Below are 17,930 nucleotides of genomic sequence, written 5' to 3' on the forward strand. Positions count from 1 at the left end.
CTAGCGTCTTTTCAATTTGGAATCTTCACTTCAATTCCTACATTCTGAATCAACAGGAGAAGTCAGGCTCAACATCATCTACAAAGAGAACCACTATGAACTTGGCACTGTGTCAGGTGCTTTGTGCAACTTAGTGCATCTTATAATCCTGGGAGCAGTGTTTAATTACTCCCTTTTTGCAAATAAGGGAACTGCAGTTTAGAAAGAATAAATAACTTTCCCAATATTAATTTAAGTAGTTTGTGATACAGCAGAATTTATACTCCCACTTCTCTATTCCCAAAGCTTATATGTGATGTTTTCCACTGTGTTGTCATACAGGACACCAGAAACACTCATTTCAGATATCACCATGGATGAGATTCTAATGGAATTCATTGTCTTTGTGAGTATGATTCAGAACCTATTACAATATGAGTTTATGGCAGACAATTGTTCTTAGTAATTATAGCTAAGCTGGGCCAATGAAGGCAAAGAATAAAAATCTCTCTTTATAAACTTTGCTTTCCCTAAAGAAGGTACTCAGTGGTGGCCCAATGAGGCCATTTCTATTCTCTATACACTAAAGACTCACATTTCCCTTTGGTCTTAACTGCTTAACAGCTTTCCAATTCAGCACATATTTCACAGCAGCTTTTACATCCTTATTTCTCAAGCTATAGATTATAGGATTTAGCATGGGGGTCACTATCCCATAAAACATGGAAATAAGCCCTTCTGTAGCTTGCAAATTGTCATTCCCAAGGCGGTCTTGAGTCTTGGGCTTGGCATACATGAAGAAGATGGTACCATAAAATATGATCACCACAGTCAGGTGTGCTGAGCAGGTGGAAAAGGCTTTGCGTCTCCCTGTGGCTGAGTTCATTCTCAAGATGGTGTAGAGGATGAACATATAGGAGAAAAAAATGACCAGCAGTGGAAGAACCAGGAATGCCATATTTGACACTGCTAGGGTAACAATATTGAGGGATATGTCAGCACAAGCTAGCTTAAGAACAGCTAATATCTCACATAAGAAATGATTGATAACATTATTCCCACAGAAAGGCAATCGCATGGCAAGAGATGTTTGCACAATTGAGTTGATTCCACCAGAGAGCCATGACACAGAAGCCATCGGTACATACACCACCTTGCTCATGATGACAGGGTATCTCAGAGGGTTACAGATGGCTACATAGCGATCAAAAGCCATCATGCCAAGAAGGAAACATTCTGTTGACCCCATTGCAAACCCAAAGAACATCTGCACTGTGCATCCAGAGAAGGAAATGTTCCTTTTCTTTGAAATTAAGCTCACCAAAGTTGAGGGAACTGAGGAGGATGTATAGCAGATGTCCAGGAAAGAGAGGTTGCCCAGGAAGAAGTACATGGGGGTGTGAAGACGGGAATCAAAGATGCTTGCTATGATCAGAATACCGTTGCCAATTAGAATCACTAGATACATTACTAGAATTAGAGAAAACAAAATGATTTCAAGTTTTGGGTAACCAGAGAGTCCCAGAAGAATGAATTCTTTCACAAATGTCTTGTTTATCCTATCCATATTCCAGCTTTCAAGATATCAAAGGAAGACCTAACAAAATATTTTCACTGCCAAGCAACAAATGTAACAAATGCTTTGCATAAACATTATTCTGGGATGAAATCGAGTGTTTTCTTCAAAACTGTTATCTGCTTCTGTCATCTGTTGTTATCCTCAATGATGTTTATGCCCAGAATACAATGCTAGGATATTGAGAGTTTCTATGCCCTGTGTCTAATGCGTGAATATCTATCTAGGATCAAAAGCAAGTTCAGAAGCACCTTCCCCACTGCTGAAGACACTCTTAAATTGAGTTTTCTAAAAGCCCTAGAATATTTCAGACAACAAACCGGATTTCTTCATTTTAATCAGGTCCAGTGAGAGAGTGATGGGGAAGGCAAAAGACAATTCAGCAAGGACTGGAATTCTGATTCAGTGTTTAACAGAAATGTTCAAAAGTATAAAGCAAATTTTATTTGTATGCATATTTGTCTGCCTCACATTCTTTTCACTCAAATTGTGTTTTTATGGGGCAGACATTTGATCATAGAAAACTGAATCATGTACACAGCACTTTAACATCTGCTGAAAGGCAAAGTTAGTTGAACTCACAGTCACAGTCTACTCTTACTATTTTGTTTTTTCCTATAATAAGACCAGTGTACAGACCAGCTATGCATGAATCTGATGGAGAATCTTTGACGAAAAATAATCTCTCTTCATTTGTTTTATTCTCTGGCTTCAGAGTTATTCTTCATAATTTATTTACTTAGTGAACCTGAGAAAACAGTAATAATGCTTAAATATATCTGTGTATACATGTGTGGCACTTTATACTTCATTTAAAAAAAACAAACTAATCTCATTATTCCTATTTTTTTTTCAAATGTAAATGACAGAATGACAGAATCCAGCCTCTAAGTAAAAAGTAGATCTTGAAGCTCAGATCTTTGCCAATAAACTGCAGCTGTCGGGGCTACAACACAAGTTGGTATAGCTTGTTTTCTCACCGACTAGTATCCAGAAATTTTGGCCTTGGTGGTATAATACAGAATCAACTATTTCAGTCTTCCAAATTTTTCATATGCACATAAATTACCTGGGGATCTTGTTAAAATGAAGATTCTCCCTTAATAGATCTGGGGCAAAGCCTATAATTCTGTTTTTTTTTTTTTATGATTTTATTTTTAAGTAATCTCTACACCCAATGTGGGGCTCAAACCTACAACACCAAGATAAAGAGTCACACACTCTACTGACTGAGCCAGCCAGGCATCCCTGTGATTCTGCATTTCTAATCAGCTTCAAGTGTATGTCAAAGCAGTTGGCATGGGGCCACATTTTGAGTAGCAAGGTTTTATTTTACTTATAGTGAGTTGGCAGACTATCCAGATGTTTGTGATCCAAATAGATTTCCTTTTGTTTTATTATATGGACTAGCTTAACAACATAGAAAATGACCAGAAGCATGTTTCTTTTGTGTTTTCCAGTGAACAAATTCCAGAGCCATATTTCCCTGTTGAGTACAATTCAGAAAATAATATTATTGAAAGACAAATTTCATAAAAGAAATATAAATTTTTGCTGGGCTGCTATAATATGTGTAGGATATTACGGACAGACTAACTTAAGCCCATTTCTGTTCCAAGCTGAGCAAGGATAGGAATAATGTAACAAATGTCTATAATAAAAAAATTCACAGTTCAGTAAGGGAAAGAGTAAAACTACATATAGAACAATTAGACACAGACTATAACTACATTGTGTGACCAGAGTGAGTATTACAAGTGTTCACAGAACGAGGAGGCTAATAAGACATAAAGTCAAGGGAGAGTTCTGGAAGAACTTCAGACAGGCTGGATCTGTAAACATTGAAAACTCGAGGCAGGTTTGGAAGACAGGAAGGGGAAGGAGTATCCCAGAAGGGAGAACAGGTTGAGCAAAGTTTGGTAGTAAACATAGTGGCAATACCTCTTTTTCAGACAAGGCAGTTTCTGTGGAGGAATGATGGGAAGCACATTTGAAAGGGTAAATGAAGCAAGCATACAGAAAGGTCCAAAAATGAGGCAGAGAAATTGACACTTCTTTTTGTGGTGAAGGGGACCATCATTAGAAGCACAAAGCACAAGGTGAGTGTTTAGACCTGATGATTTTTGCTACCTTCCAAACTTGACATCATACAGTTTGATTTTATCAGGTTTTTGAGCAGATATGTGATACAAGGAATTAAAATGTTTAGATTAATTAGGTTATCATTACAGACTGGTACATACACACACACACACACACACACACACAATTATCTTTTCATAATCATCACCAGTTTTCAGGGTAACCAAAATTTCAAGCTTAGAGCTCATATAGGCTAACAGTTTTGAGAATGTCAGAATAAGCTCACTACTCTACTCTAACACTGTTGTGTGATGATAGGTGGGAAGATTTCTCTACGGTGTATGATGTCAGAGTCAGAAGCCAAACTCAACAGAGGTATTCTCAGAAAAAAACAGAAAAGGAATACAAAATAGGAAATCTCAACTTGAATGAGAGGCACAAATGAGAGAATATTAAATCTCCAAATTAGAGATGAGAAAATTGAGCCTCAAGGCAATTTTTAAGTCTATTTATTCAGCTAAAGGTCGGAAGTACCTAAAAAAAAAAAAGATACCTATAATTTATTTAAATTAGAAAAAACTTCCATTTATTTGAACACCCATTGCAGGATCTTACGTGCTAGTTACTTCTAGTGCTTGAAATTTCATTTCGTTGAGGTCACGTGACTAATAATGGGCAGAGACAAAATCCAAAGCCCATTTTCTTTCCAGTACTTCTGTGTGCAACAAGTAGCATTAAAATCTGTATAGGGGGCACCTGGGTGGCTCCCTCAATAGTTCAATAGTTGGTTGAGCAGCCCACTATTGATTTTAGTTCAGGTCAGAATCTCAGGGTCCTGGGATTGAGCCTTGCACTGGGCTCCACACTCTGCTGGGAGTCTGCTTAAGGATTCTCTCCTTCTGCCCCTTCCCTTGCTCATGCATGCTTGCTCTCTCTCCCTCTCTCACTCGCTCTCTCTAAAAATAAATCAATAACTCTTTTTAAATAATCTGTATAGAAAGCATGTGTCAACAACAGAAAATGGCCAGCAAGAAAATGGCCAGTAACTGTGGACATATTGAAGTCATAGAAGCAAAACTTGACTGTATGCAACTAACAATATACAAGGAAAATGGCTCAGTCTTGAGGACTTAATACTTCTTATCATGGAGGACGGTTCAGAACTATGGAATTGAATCATATGCCTGGAATACTCGATTTCTCTGAAATGATTCTACTCTCTGAAATGATTCCACAACTACTTCTTAGGAAGTTCTCCCAAAGTGGGGCTCAGAAACTAGTCAAGGAGTACTTTAGATAAGTGACATAAGCAGTCTCATTGGCCCAGGCATGAACACAAAAGGAAGAAGATAGTAATACATTGATTTATCAGGAAATGTGGTGATGTTCCAGATCCAGCCTGTTTGGGGTCCAGGCCTGGGAGAGCCTATTGGCTTCTTTTTCCAAAAAAAAGAGTAGTGACAATATATTTTAAACCACTTCTGCTACATGCTTTAAGCCTTCCCCTCCTGGACATAAATTCCCTCACCATTCAAATACACCTTAAGCCAGATCTGTCTTGCTGCCTTTATTCTTCTCCCAGAAATCTAATTTGGCATTTGTATATTGTAAGATAACAAGAAGGAAGGAGCTTGTCTGTCTTGCTCATCACTACTCACAGATGACCTAACAAAGGGGCTGCACATTATGAATGGGTTTTGACTAAATAGGTGAAGGTTTACTTTCTACACTCTTAAGAAATTTCTCTGTACAGTATTTGTGGATTAATATTCATTTTAATATGCCCAAATTGCTCATTTGCAGCAGGCTCTAAGTTTCAAAAAAATATATCTTTAAGTCAGCACTAAGATGCCATCTTATATTTACCAATTTATGTAGTGAAAGTGCAGCAGGATTGCCTCATACTCACTTGAATGGATATAGCATGGGATTAGACCAGTTAAAAAGTACTTGGAACTTAGTAGCAAAGACTCCAAGTTTGAGGTTATTTTCTTCTAATATATAGTCTCAGTTTTCTCATTTGTGAGATAGTGATAACTGCCTTGCTTTTCTCTCACAGGTCTGTTTTCAGAAAAACTTAGGTAGCATATGGAAACTGCTTTATGGATTAACAGGTATTATACAAATAATAACAATAATAATAAATCATAGCTATTTGGCAATATTAAATTAGTAGCTGTATGGCCTCATGCTGTTCACATTTTAAGTCTCCATTTAATAATAGCTTTAATTATAGGGTGCCTAGGTGGCTCAATCGGTTGTGCCTGCCTTCAGCTCAGGTCATGATCCTGGGGTCCTGGGATTGAGCCCTGCATCAAGCTCTCTGCTCTGCAGGGAGTCTGCCTCTCCGTCTCCATCTGCCTCTCCCCCAGCTCATGCTCTCTCTCTCTAATAAATAAAATCTTTAAAAAAAGTAATAGCTTTAACTACAGATTGAAAAGGTATAATGTCATGGTATTCAAGACTCACCTGTACACTTATAAATTATTTCCACCTCCTAGAAGACCCAGTTACTTTCTTCTTAGTATTTATGTCAGCATTTTGAATTAAGGTCAGGTTCAACAAACAATGCCAGATTCTACAGATGTGGAAGAGTAAATATTTGTTATGCAACAGTTGTTGTAATTGTTCCCCAATTCCCAAAACAATTTAAAGTTGGAATGAGAGATTTGTGGAATGGAGAAACTTCTGGGGCATTAGGGACAGTGTCCCACAGACTCATTTAAGAGTGGTGCTGGGAATAAACTGTGCTTGAACCACAGCTCAAAAATGAAATGACGTTCTCCTACCCATGTAACTCTTGGAAACAGGGGCAAATATTCACAAAACTAACTTTATAAAATGTAAGAGCTTTTCATTTTAAAATAGCAAAGTTAATTTAAAGTAAGATCTCAATTCAAGTGGTAATTACCAAAATGGAATGCTAGAATTAAAAAATGATCTAGATATTATGAATGACATGAAGCAGATATTTCCTGTGAATTAAATGTATTGTCGTTATTTTGGGGGATGAAAAAAATACAGACAAGCAATAAAATTAATAAATTTATAGGAAAAAGGTGAATTCATATGTTTAAGGCCAAAAAAAGTTTTTAAATTCCAGATCAGATAGTTTGGAGCATGAATTCAGATAAGTAGATAGCACATTACTGATTCAAAGTGTTTCAGAAAGTCTATTGAGCTATATTATAGATGTTAATACTTAGATTCTGATTGTAATTTTCCAATAGATGTCACATTTCACTGTAAAATATCTAGATTCTAGAGGGTCATTTTGAGCCATTTTGACCCGTGCCCAAGTAGGACACTCAAAGACCATCGATTGTGGACCCAGCTACTGACTTGGAAACAGCCCTGTCACCTTGTAAACTTGGCTGCAGCCTTCTTTGGCCTTGATCCTGCCACCAAACCAAATTCAAAAGCACATTAAAAGGATCATACACAATGATCGAGTAGGATTTATCCCTGGGATACAAAGATGTGTCAATACATGCAAATCAATAAATGTGAAACACCACTTTAACAGCATGAAGATTTAAAACCATATAATCAACTCAATAGATGCAGAAAAAGCATCTGACAAAATTCAATACCCTTTCCTGATAAAAACTCTCAACAAATTAGGTATAGAAAGAATGTATCTCAACATCATAAAGGCTATATATGTTAACATTATACTTAAGAGTAGAAAGCCAAAAGATTTTCCTCTAAGATCGGGAACAAGACAAGAGTGCCCTCCTGTATTCAACATAGTACTGGAAGTCCTATCCAGAGCAATTAGTCAAGAAAAAGAAATAAAAGGCACCCACTGGAAAGGAAGAAGTTAAATTATCTCTGTTTGCAGATGACATGATCTTATATCTGAAAATCCTAAAAACACCACCAAAAAGACTGTTAGAACTAATCAACTAATTCAGGAAGTTCCAGGATACCATTTAACAAAATGAAATATTTGTACAGTGGAAACAATAAGACATTGGTCAAGAAATTGAAAAAGACACAAATAAATGGAAAGATATCCTCTGTTCATGAGTTAAAATGTTCATACTATCCAAAGCAATCCATAGATTCAATGCAATGTCTATAAAAATACCAATTTTTTTGCAGCAATAGGAAACACAATCCATAATTTATAGGAAACCCAATGGACCCCAAATAGCCAAATCAATCTTCAGAAAGAAAAACAAAGCTAGAGGTACCACACTCCCTGATTTCAAATGATATTATAAAGCTTTAGTAATCAAAACAGTATCGTACTAGCATAAATACATAAACATAGACAATGGAACAGAATAAGTAGCTCAGAAATAAACCCAGGTATATACAGTCAACTTATTTTTGACAAAAGTAACAAGTATACTTTTGACAAAAGTAAGAAGTATAGTCTCCTTAATAAATGGTGTTGGGGAAATTGGATAACTACATGCAAAAAATGAAGTTGACATAAAAATTAATTTAAAATGGATTAAAGTCCTATATATAATATCTGAAACCATAAAACTCCTAAAACTTAGGGGAAAAAGCTACTTGACATTGATCTTTGCAATGATTTTTTTGTATATGACACCAAAAGCATAAGCAACAAAAGCAAATAAATAAGTGGGTCTATGTAAAACTAAAAAACTTCTGCATGTTAAAGGAAACCATCCACAAAGTGAAAAGGCAACCTATGGAAAGACAGAAAATATTTGCGAGCTATATATCTGATAAGGGGTTAATATTCAAAACATGTAAGAAGAAACTCATACAACTCTATAGCAAAAAAAAAGGGGGAGGGAGCAAAGGAACTGAATAGAATAGCCACTATTATTCCAAGGAAGACATTAAAATGGCCAACAGGTACAGGAAAGGTGCTCAATATCACTAATTATCAAGGAAATCCAAATCAAAACCACAATGAGATAGCTCCTCATATCTATTAGGATGGCTATTATCAAAAAACAAATGATAACAAGTGTTGGTGAGGGTATGGAGTAAAGGGAACTCTTGAACACTGTTGGTAGGAAAGTAAATTGATACAGCCATTATAGTAAACAATATGCATGTTCCTCAGAAAATTAAAAATACCTTATGATTCAGCAACCTCACTTCTGGATATACATACAAAAGAAATGAAATCAGTATCTCAAAGAGATATCTGCACTCCCATGTTCATTGCAGCATTATTTACAATGGGAAAGATACGGAAATAATCTAAGTGTCTGTTGATGTACGAACAGACACACAATGGAATATTATGCAGCCATAAAAAAGAAGGAAATCTTGCCATTTGTGACAATATGGATGAAACTGGAAGATAATATGCTAAGTAAAATAAATCAGACACAGAAAAACAAATACTGCATTATCTCACTTACATGTGGAATCTTTTTAAAAATAACAATAAAAAACTGATAGGACCAGGGAGTAGAATTGTGGTTGCCAGGGTTTTGGGTAATGGGAGAAATGGAAAGATAATGGTCAAAGGGTATACACTTTCAACTATAAGATGAATAAATTCTGGAGATCTAACGTACAGGATGGCAATTATAGTTAATAACACTCAATTGTATACTTGAAATTTGTTAAGAGAGTAGATCTTAAGTGTTTTCACCACACAGAAAGGTAACATTGTGAGGTGATAGATAATATAAATTAACTTGACTGTGGTAATCATTTCACAATTTGTAACATATGTTAAGTCATCATGTTATATGCCATAAAAACTACATCATAGAACCTAACTATAATGTTTTAAATAAAATATTTGCATTCTGAGAAATAAAAATTTATTAACAAAGAAAGATTGGTATTTATGCATGCACACAGACACAAACACGCACATGCACCCACTCACACCACAAACCATAGCATATGTACATGGAAATTCAAATGGAAATATGTCCAGATTGCTTTTATATTATCAGATCATAGAAGTTTAGAGCTGGAAATCTCTGTAAAAATCATAGTAAGATTTCCCCCTCTATAAACAAGGAAACTGGAGTAAAAGTGATGAAGTAATATTCCAACATTACAAAGTCATTGTTACTATATAATTAGGAAGAAATAAAGACAGTCTTCCTCATTCATTAGAGGAATCAGACAATAACAATAATGATATGGTATGAATTTTTACTGATTTTCAGACAGTAGCTAATGGACTAGCAATATAGTCTGAAAATATAGGCCTTATATGACTGGAAGATAAAAGACTCCTATATAGGGTGGTTTGTTATAGGGCACTCTATGGATTGAAGAAGGATTTTCAAAGTGGGGCATACCTATGTCTATCACTACATTTTCCACATGAATTCATAAAAGGACTAGATACAACAAATGGGAGTCTTTATTCTCTTTTTGGAAAGTGGCCCCCTGGGGACATGAGATGTGAATACATAAAGGTTTCAAGCAATGCAACAATGTGTGCAAGAAATATGCATTCTACTATCTCCCTCAGGATCTGGAAATGTACCTAACAATTGTTAGGCTTGTAAGCAGAGAAATCTGGGACTAAAAGTGGTTACGGGCTACCTTCTAAAAGGATCCAGGAGGAGGCATATCTGGCAAGTGGATTACATTGGCCCATTACCCTTGTTTCTGGGTAAATAACAGGTCTTGACGGAGAGAGACACTCATTCTGGATTTGATTTGCATAACCTGGCAAATGAAGCAAAAACTCCTGCCACTATTTAAGGCCTAGAGTAAGAGTATTATTTTAATTTGAATGTTGGTCATCAAAAGTGAAATTCAATGAGTTACAAAGCATTAAACATCATATACATTCTCAACCACAAGATGTGGACTAAAGAAAATTGGAATAGACAATTGAAATCCCTGCTTAGAATACTGGGGGGTGATGAGAGACTAAAAGGATCGTTTTCAGGACTGAATGAATGTGTGTTAACACTTAATATATGTAGGATTAAAAGAAGACCATCACTGACTATATTGTTGAGATATCTGGGGAGGGAGATATGGAGAAAATAGTGGGAATGATACAGGCACTCAGAGAAACTTCTATATTTCTAAGAAATTTTCTTTTTCTTTGGTTGACCCTGTATTCCTGTGACATGGATGGCATTTATGAGTTCAATTTTTGAACATGACACATGACAATACATCTAAATATTACTGCCCACATTCCTAAAAGAAAGATAATATAAATCATTCCTTCTTTCATCTTTTTTTAAAAAATGGGATTAATGGGTAAATAACTAGTAGTGCAATAGCTGGATTGCAGGACAGTTCTATTTTTATGAGGAACCTCCATATTGCTTTCCACAGTGGCTGCACCAGTTTGCATTCCCACCAACAGTGCAAGAGGGTTCTCCTTTCTCCACATCCTCCTCGAAACCTGCTGTTTGTTGTATTGTTGATTTTAGCCATTCTGACAGGTATGAGGTGATATCTCTTTGTAGTTTTGATCTGCATTTCCCTGGTGAGGAGTAATGTTGAGCATCTTTTATGTGTCTATTGGCCATCTGCACGTCGTCCTTGGAAAATTGTCTATTCATGTCTTCTGCCAAATTTTTAGTTAGATTCTTTGTTTTTTGGGGTATTAAGTTTTATAAGTTCTTTATATATTTTGGATACTGACCCTTTACCAGATATGTCATTTGCAAATATCTTCTACCATTCCACAGGTTACCTTTTAGTTTTGTTGATTATTTCTTTTGCTGTGCAAGAGCTTTTTATTTTGATGAAGTCCCACAGTTTATTTTTGCTTTTGTTTCCCTTGCCTCAGAAGACATATCTACAAAGAAGTTGCTACAACTGATGTCAAACAGGTTACTGTGTGTTTTGTCCTCTAGGATTTTTATAGTTTCAGGTCTCACATTTAGGTCTTTCATCCATTTTGAATTTATTTTTGTGTATGGTGTAAGAAAGTGGCTCAGTTTCATTGTTTTGCATGTTGCTGTCCAGTTTTCCCAACATTGTTGAAGAGACTATCTTTTTTCCCATTGGATAATCCTTATTAATGGTTTTTGCCTCTCTCTTACCTGGTCAATGAGACAAACCTATATGCTTATACTTATCCAACCCCACTCTCTATAGCAGACTAGAAAAATGGGAATCATTGGCCATATTTAAATTGCTGCTGGTAGTATTGTTCATCCTCTAGCTGAACCTAACATCCTACCCCAAGGAGGATAAACTGAATAATAAGAAACAAAAAGTGAAAAGAAGGGAAAGTGATTGTTGAGCCAATGGGAAGATCTTTGGCATTTTCTAAAGTATATTTGGTGGTTACTACTACCTGTATTATAGTATCATGGGGAAATCAACCTTTGGAGTACAAAATACATACTCAATAAGAAGCTAATGGAAACATGTTGTATATATAAACCAACACTAACTGAAATGTTCTAAGAGACAGTTGCACAACATTGGCCTGGGAGGTACAACTGAAGTTTCAGAACTCTCCTTTTTGGCCTGAAATGCCTTCCTCCTGCAGGACCATATCCTATACCTTTATGGGAAGGTGTTAGCCATACATGAGTATACACTCTGAAGCCTAATGTATTCTTCAAAATACCTGATTCTGGGTAAGTGCTGCAATGTTTAATTTTAAAATCTGCCCTCTCTTGAAATTTAGAAAATCAGTTAATACACAGCCTGCATTATTGCACGGCAACAACCCACTGGCCTGAGAAATAATGTCTTTTACGTAGCTCATGTGCCCTTTTCATGGTTCATAGTCCTCATCAGCGCTGTTCTATTGTTTAACTGCAGAAGGCATTGTTCATGGTTTATGCCCCCCAGGAGATGGATTCTCTATATTTATAAAGTCTTTATATTTATAAATATATACATAGATAAAATTATGTAATTATGGCCAGGATTTGCTACAAAATACTCTGAGGAAGAAGATAGATAATGATGAAAGAAGGCTGACCATGTGTAATAATATAAGTTGTATGATTGGTACAAGGGATTTTATTAAATTACTCACTCTTCTGTTAAATATTTGAAAATGAAATTTCCAAAAATATGTTTTAAAGAAAAAATACAAATATGTGTATATATAGATAAATAAAGATATAAATATGTATGTGTAAGTGTATATATAAACAGAGCTGTAAACATATTGGGGGAAACTCTTATAATGGTATTTAGGGTGGGTAATATCTTTCTGAGAGTAATTTAGCTAGAAATTGGAAAAAAGTCCACATCATCTGCCCTTTGAACTCTACCTCTTGAAATTTATCCTTTGAAGGGGATTATGCTATGTGAAATAAGTCAAGCAGAGAAAGACAATTATCAGATGGTTTCATTCATATGTGGAACATAAAGAATAGCATGGAGGACATCAGGAGAAAGAAGGGAATACTGAAGGGGGGAAATCAGAGGGGGAGAGGAACCATGAGAGACTATGGACTCCAGGGAAACAATCTAAGAGTTTCAGAGGAGAGGGGGATGGGGGGATGGATTAGCCCGGTGATGGGTATTAAGGAGGGCACCTGTTGTAATGAGCACTGGGTGTTACACGCAAATAATGAATCATGGAACACTACATCAAAAACTAATGATGTACTGTATGGTGACTAATATAACATAAAAAAGAAAAAAGATTACCCAGAAATTTTTTTTAAAAAATTTATCCTTTGAAACCATAGGTATTGTACATCAAAAAACAAAACAAAAACAAACTTTAACCTTAACTGTTCATAGTGCATAAAAGTATCAAAGTAAAAACATGATAAATGTATGACTCCTAATGACTAAGACAAATATTGAAAATGATATCTTTAGGAGATGGTTATAAAGACAACATTTTTTACATATTTTTTTTAAAGATTTATTCATTTTAGAGAGAGAGAGAGAGAGCACATGTGTGCATGTGCGAGCATGCGAGCAATCAAACATGGGGAGGGAGTAGAGGGGGAAGGAGAGGAAGAAGGAGAGAAGCAGACTCCCCACTGAGCACAGAGCCTAACTTGGGGCTCAATGTCACAACCCTGAGATCACAACATGAGCTGAAATCAAGAGTCCGATGCTTAACCAACAGAGCCACGCAGGCATCCCTTTAAACATTTTAAAATAATTTTTTAATTTAAAAAATATTTATTAATCAGAAAATAATACACTTAATCTCTTGGAAATTTTCTGATTTTCCCGGGAGGGCAACTTTATCATTGAATCTTTCTGATGACTGATAGACATGATCATTCTTATTTATATCAAAGCCCCATTTAACCCATTTTTATGTACCTATGGAATATTATATCAGGTGAATGGTTCAATTTGATATAAGCCTGATGATAAGATGCTAACATTCTCGATATTATGCAGGAAACAATTAAAAATTAAGGTGCTAAGGAGTTGGTTTAAACAATATAAATAACATTTTTACATGCCTAAAACCTTGTTGTCACATACCAAAAATTAAAGAGAATTAAACAAGGGTCAGATACAAATTCAGGGCTTCTAGTGGGGAGGGAAGAGGGGAGAAGTGCCAGAAATTCAACAGCCATTACCCACAGGGTCTAGGGTATGCCTTTCTGAATAGAACCAAAAGCAACACTGATGTGATCCAACCCAGAAGAGAGAGCAGCAGCTGGAGGTTTTCTGCAGTGACACAACACTTCATTCCTAGTGGGACAGAACAGCAGGATTCAGTGACCAGATCATTTAGGTAGAAACTTAGGTCAACCCGAGGAGTGGACGGGCAAAGAATGAAGACTCTAAGTAGGAGATACAGAGTTACATCATGGCTCCAAAACAAAACAAGAGGAATATTAAGTAGGAAATAAAGTCAAAGTCCAGCTATCACAGTGGGCTAAGAGATAACAGAAAAGATAGATGGTGTGGCCCAAAGATACCCTGCCCTCGGCAATGACCTTCTAGACAAGGAATGAATAGAAAAAGAAAAAAACCATAATAGACTTACTGAAGAGTTTCAACACATTGGAAAATGTAAGAACTGATTTTATTTTCACAGTCATTGTTTTTACCACTCCTTCGAGCCTGTAAGAACACCTCAGGCAGGTTTGAAATGTTTCTGTTTTATTTGGTAGAGAATACTCACTTTCCTCCCCCTTCTAGACTAGCTCCTCTGCCAGCCTGCAGCCTCGAGAACTCTGCAGGCCTCCACTCATCAAGCCAGAAGCCAGGCTCTCTTTGTAGGAACCCAAACCTTAAAGAGCTCTTTTGCAGCCTTTCTCCCACTTGAGTTGGAAAAAACAATTTTCCATTCTTCCACAGGGACTATAGAGAAATGTCTCCCACCACCCACTGTGCACACCCCATAAGGTAGAAAACTCCCTTGATTACTTCTTCCCTCGGCCCGAGCTTCTCTTTTATATAGGTATAGGGGGAAAGGCAAAGACGGTACGATTTATATTAACAGAGTGACTTTTAGGAGGAGATTTTAGCTCTCCTAATTATTAGCTTATGGTAAAAGAGGTGCTCAGCAGTAACTTTTAGTCCTCAATCTGGAGTCTTAGCTTCAATTCTGAAATTCTAGGACACTGTGAAGTAGCGCTATTCTAGATTCATTCTCCTATTTATTGAAACTTTAAATGACACTGAAACCGGTTTTATTTATTTCCTTATTAAAAGTAAGGTAACTATAGCTTACAAAGAATAGTCTATCCAATGTCATTGAGGTAGTTTGTAAATGGCAGATTCTGTACTCTTGCCTATTTCCAAAGCTGTGTGTGAATGTTTACTATTATGTTTCCACACAGGACACCAGAAACGCTCGTTTCAGATATCACCAAGGATGAGATTCTAATGGAATTCACCATGCTTGTAAGCTCTAGATCAGGACATTTTGGAAACTGAGTTGAAAGTGAACTACAATTGTCAGTAATTCTAGCTGAACAGGACTAGGGAAGGGGAAGAATAAAAATATCTCTCCTTAATCATAGTTTCTCCAAAGAAGGTTTTTACTAATTGACCAAGGAGTCCATCTTCAGGCCTATTACACAAAGACCTGCATTTTCTGTATAGGAAATACTTACCGAATAGGTTTTTGGTTCAGAAGATATTTTACAGCAGCTTTTACATCCTTATTTCTCAAGCTATAGATTATAGGATTTAGCATGGGGGTCACTACCCCATAAAAGAGGGAAATGAGCTTCTCTGAAGTTTGAAACTTGTCTTCCCCAGGCAATTCTTGAGTCTTGGGCTTAGCATACATGAAGAAGATGGTACCATAAAATATGATCACCACAGTCAGGTGTGCTGAGCAGGTGGAAAAGGCTTTGCGTCTCCCTGTGGCTGAGTTCATTCTCAAGATGGTGTAGAGGATGAACATATAGGAGAAAAAAATGACCAGCAGTGGAAGAACCAGGAATGTCATATTCGATATGACCATGGTGATAATATTGAGGGATATGTCAGCACAAGCTAGCTTAAGAACAGCTAATATTTCACATGTGAAATGATTGATAACATTATTCCCACAGAAAGGCAATCGCATGGCAAGAGATGTTTGCACAATTGAGTTGATTCCACCAGAGAGCCATGACACAGAAGCCATCGGTACATACACCACCTTGCTCATGATGACAGGGTATCTCAGAGGGTTACAGATGGCTACATAGCGATCAAAAGCCATCATGCCAAGAAGGAAACATTCTGTTGACCCCATTGCAAACCCAAAGAACATCTGCACTGTGCATCCAGAGAAGGAAATGTTCCTTTTCTTTGAAATTAAGCTCACCAAAGTTGAGGGAACAGAGGAGGAGGTATAGCAGATGTCCAGGAAAGAGAGGTTGCCCAGGAAGAAGTACATGGGGGTGTGAAGACGGGAATCAAAGATGCTTGCTATGATCAGAATACCGTTGCCAATTAGAATCACTAGATACATTACTAGAATTAGAACGAAGTAAATGATCTCAAATTTGGGGTAACCAGAGAGTCCCAGAAGAATAAATTCCGATGCAAATGTCTGATTAATTTTATCCATGTCATCTGCTTTTAGGATGCCAAGTGAAGCTCTAATACAAAATATATTCACTGCCAAGAAACAAATGTTACAAATTACCTGAACAATTCATTTTTTTAGATGGTGTTATAAGGAGTGTTTGCTTGAAGCTCTGACATCCAGTCATCTTCAACAATGTGTGTGACTAGGAAGCAGTGAAATTGGGAATGATGGAAGTGCTGATGCCCACTGCTAATATGCGAAGCTCTACCTATGATCAGACAAACATAGAGAAGTAACCTTTCCTGCTGTTAACATGTTCTTGTGTTAAGGTTTCTAAAACTCCTGACTAATTACCAACTATGAGCCTGACTTCCTCTGTCTGAGAAAGCAAGCAGTGGAGATGGCAAAGTCTACTCAGCAAGGACCAGAAATGGGATTCAGCCATGACATCATGGTCATGATTTCACAGCAACTTGCTATATATCTCTTTCTATGCCTGACACTATATTCCTTATGTTAGTCAGTAAATTGTACATTTTATAGACATTTAATAATAATATATTGGATAGCATAAAATAAAATTTAATGTCTGTTTAAATATAGTTAGTTGTTGATCTCATATTCCAGCCCCCTCTTAGTAGCTTATGTGACTGTTCTAGGACAAGACCACTGCATAGATCAGCTCTGCATGAATGTTACAATCTTTGGAGAACATTACATAGTCTCTAACTTATTTTATTCTGTAGCTTCACAGTGTACCTTGACTTGTTTAAGTCAACCTAAGAAAATAGTAATAAGGTTTAAGTGTTTTATATATATATATTATATATATACAATATATATATATATATGTGTGTATATGCATCATTTTATACTTTACAAAATATAATCATTCTTTATATTAGCCCCATTTTTTCCCCAAATATAAAAGATGGAGCTTGTCCAAGGTTAACCAGACAGTAAGTAATAAAGTGGAGCTCAAGGCTCAGATCCAGTCTAGTTCATAGGGGTGCCTGGTAGTTCAGTAGGTAGAATATGTGACTTTTGATCTCAGGGTCATGAGTTCAAGCCCCACAGTTGGACATAGAGATTCTTAAAAGTACATATATATCTAGTTTATAGCTTCACTGGTTTTCATATACATATGAATCATCTGGGTATCTTGAAAAACTTTAGATTCTGTTTTAGAGTTCAGGGCAGCTCCTGAGATTCTCCATTTCTCATAAGCAGGTAGTACTTACGAGAAGGTCTTGAAAGCACTTGAGTAGCAAGGGTTTAATCTATACTGAATTGACAAAGTATCCAGATTTTTCTGATCTAAACTGATTTTCTTTTGCCTTATTATGGATTGGCATGCCAATCTGGAAAATAAGTATACTTTTGTGTTTTACAGAAAGCTCCAAATTCATATCATGTTGTTATAGACTCTTAAGAAAA

At 36.4% G+C, this 17,930-nt stretch overlaps 2 protein-coding genes across 2 annotated transcripts; both read right to left on the reverse strand.

Moving 5' to 3' along the window:
- Window positions 1-7,901, reverse strand: LOC130542857 (olfactory receptor 13C4). The gene has a single exon (XM_057307656.1). The coding sequence runs from the start codon at window positions 1,544-1,546 to the stop codon at window positions 563-565; it is 984 nt and encodes a 327-aa protein (XP_057163639.1). The 5' UTR covers window positions 1,547-7,901; the 3' UTR covers window positions 1-562.
- A 5,839-nt stretch (window positions 7,902-13,740) lies between these two features.
- On the reverse strand, window positions 13,741-17,004 carry LOC113260363 (olfactory receptor 13C3). The gene has a single exon (XM_026506096.4). The coding sequence runs from the start codon at window positions 16,530-16,532 to the stop codon at window positions 15,579-15,581; it is 954 nt and encodes a 317-aa protein (XP_026361881.1). The 5' UTR covers window positions 16,533-17,004; the 3' UTR covers window positions 13,741-15,578.
- Between the last annotated feature and the right edge of the window lie 926 nt (window positions 17,005-17,930).

Source organism: Ursus arctos, unplaced genomic scaffold (genome assembly GCF_023065955.2).
Source record: "Ursus arctos isolate Adak ecotype North America unplaced genomic scaffold, UrsArc2.0 scaffold_56, whole genome shotgun sequence".
Classification (NCBI taxonomy): Eukaryota; Metazoa; Chordata; class Mammalia; order Carnivora; family Ursidae; genus Ursus; species Ursus arctos.

What these genes read in the sequence shown, in the direction of transcription:
- LOC130542857 (XM_057307656.1), bottom strand. Translation starts at nt 1,546, where the DNA reads ATGGATAGGATAAACAAGACATTTGTGAAAGAATTCATTCTTCTGGGA.
- LOC113260363 (XM_026506096.4), bottom strand. Translation starts at nt 16,532, where the DNA reads ATGGATAAAATTAATCAGACATTTGCATCGGAATTTATTCTTCTGGGA.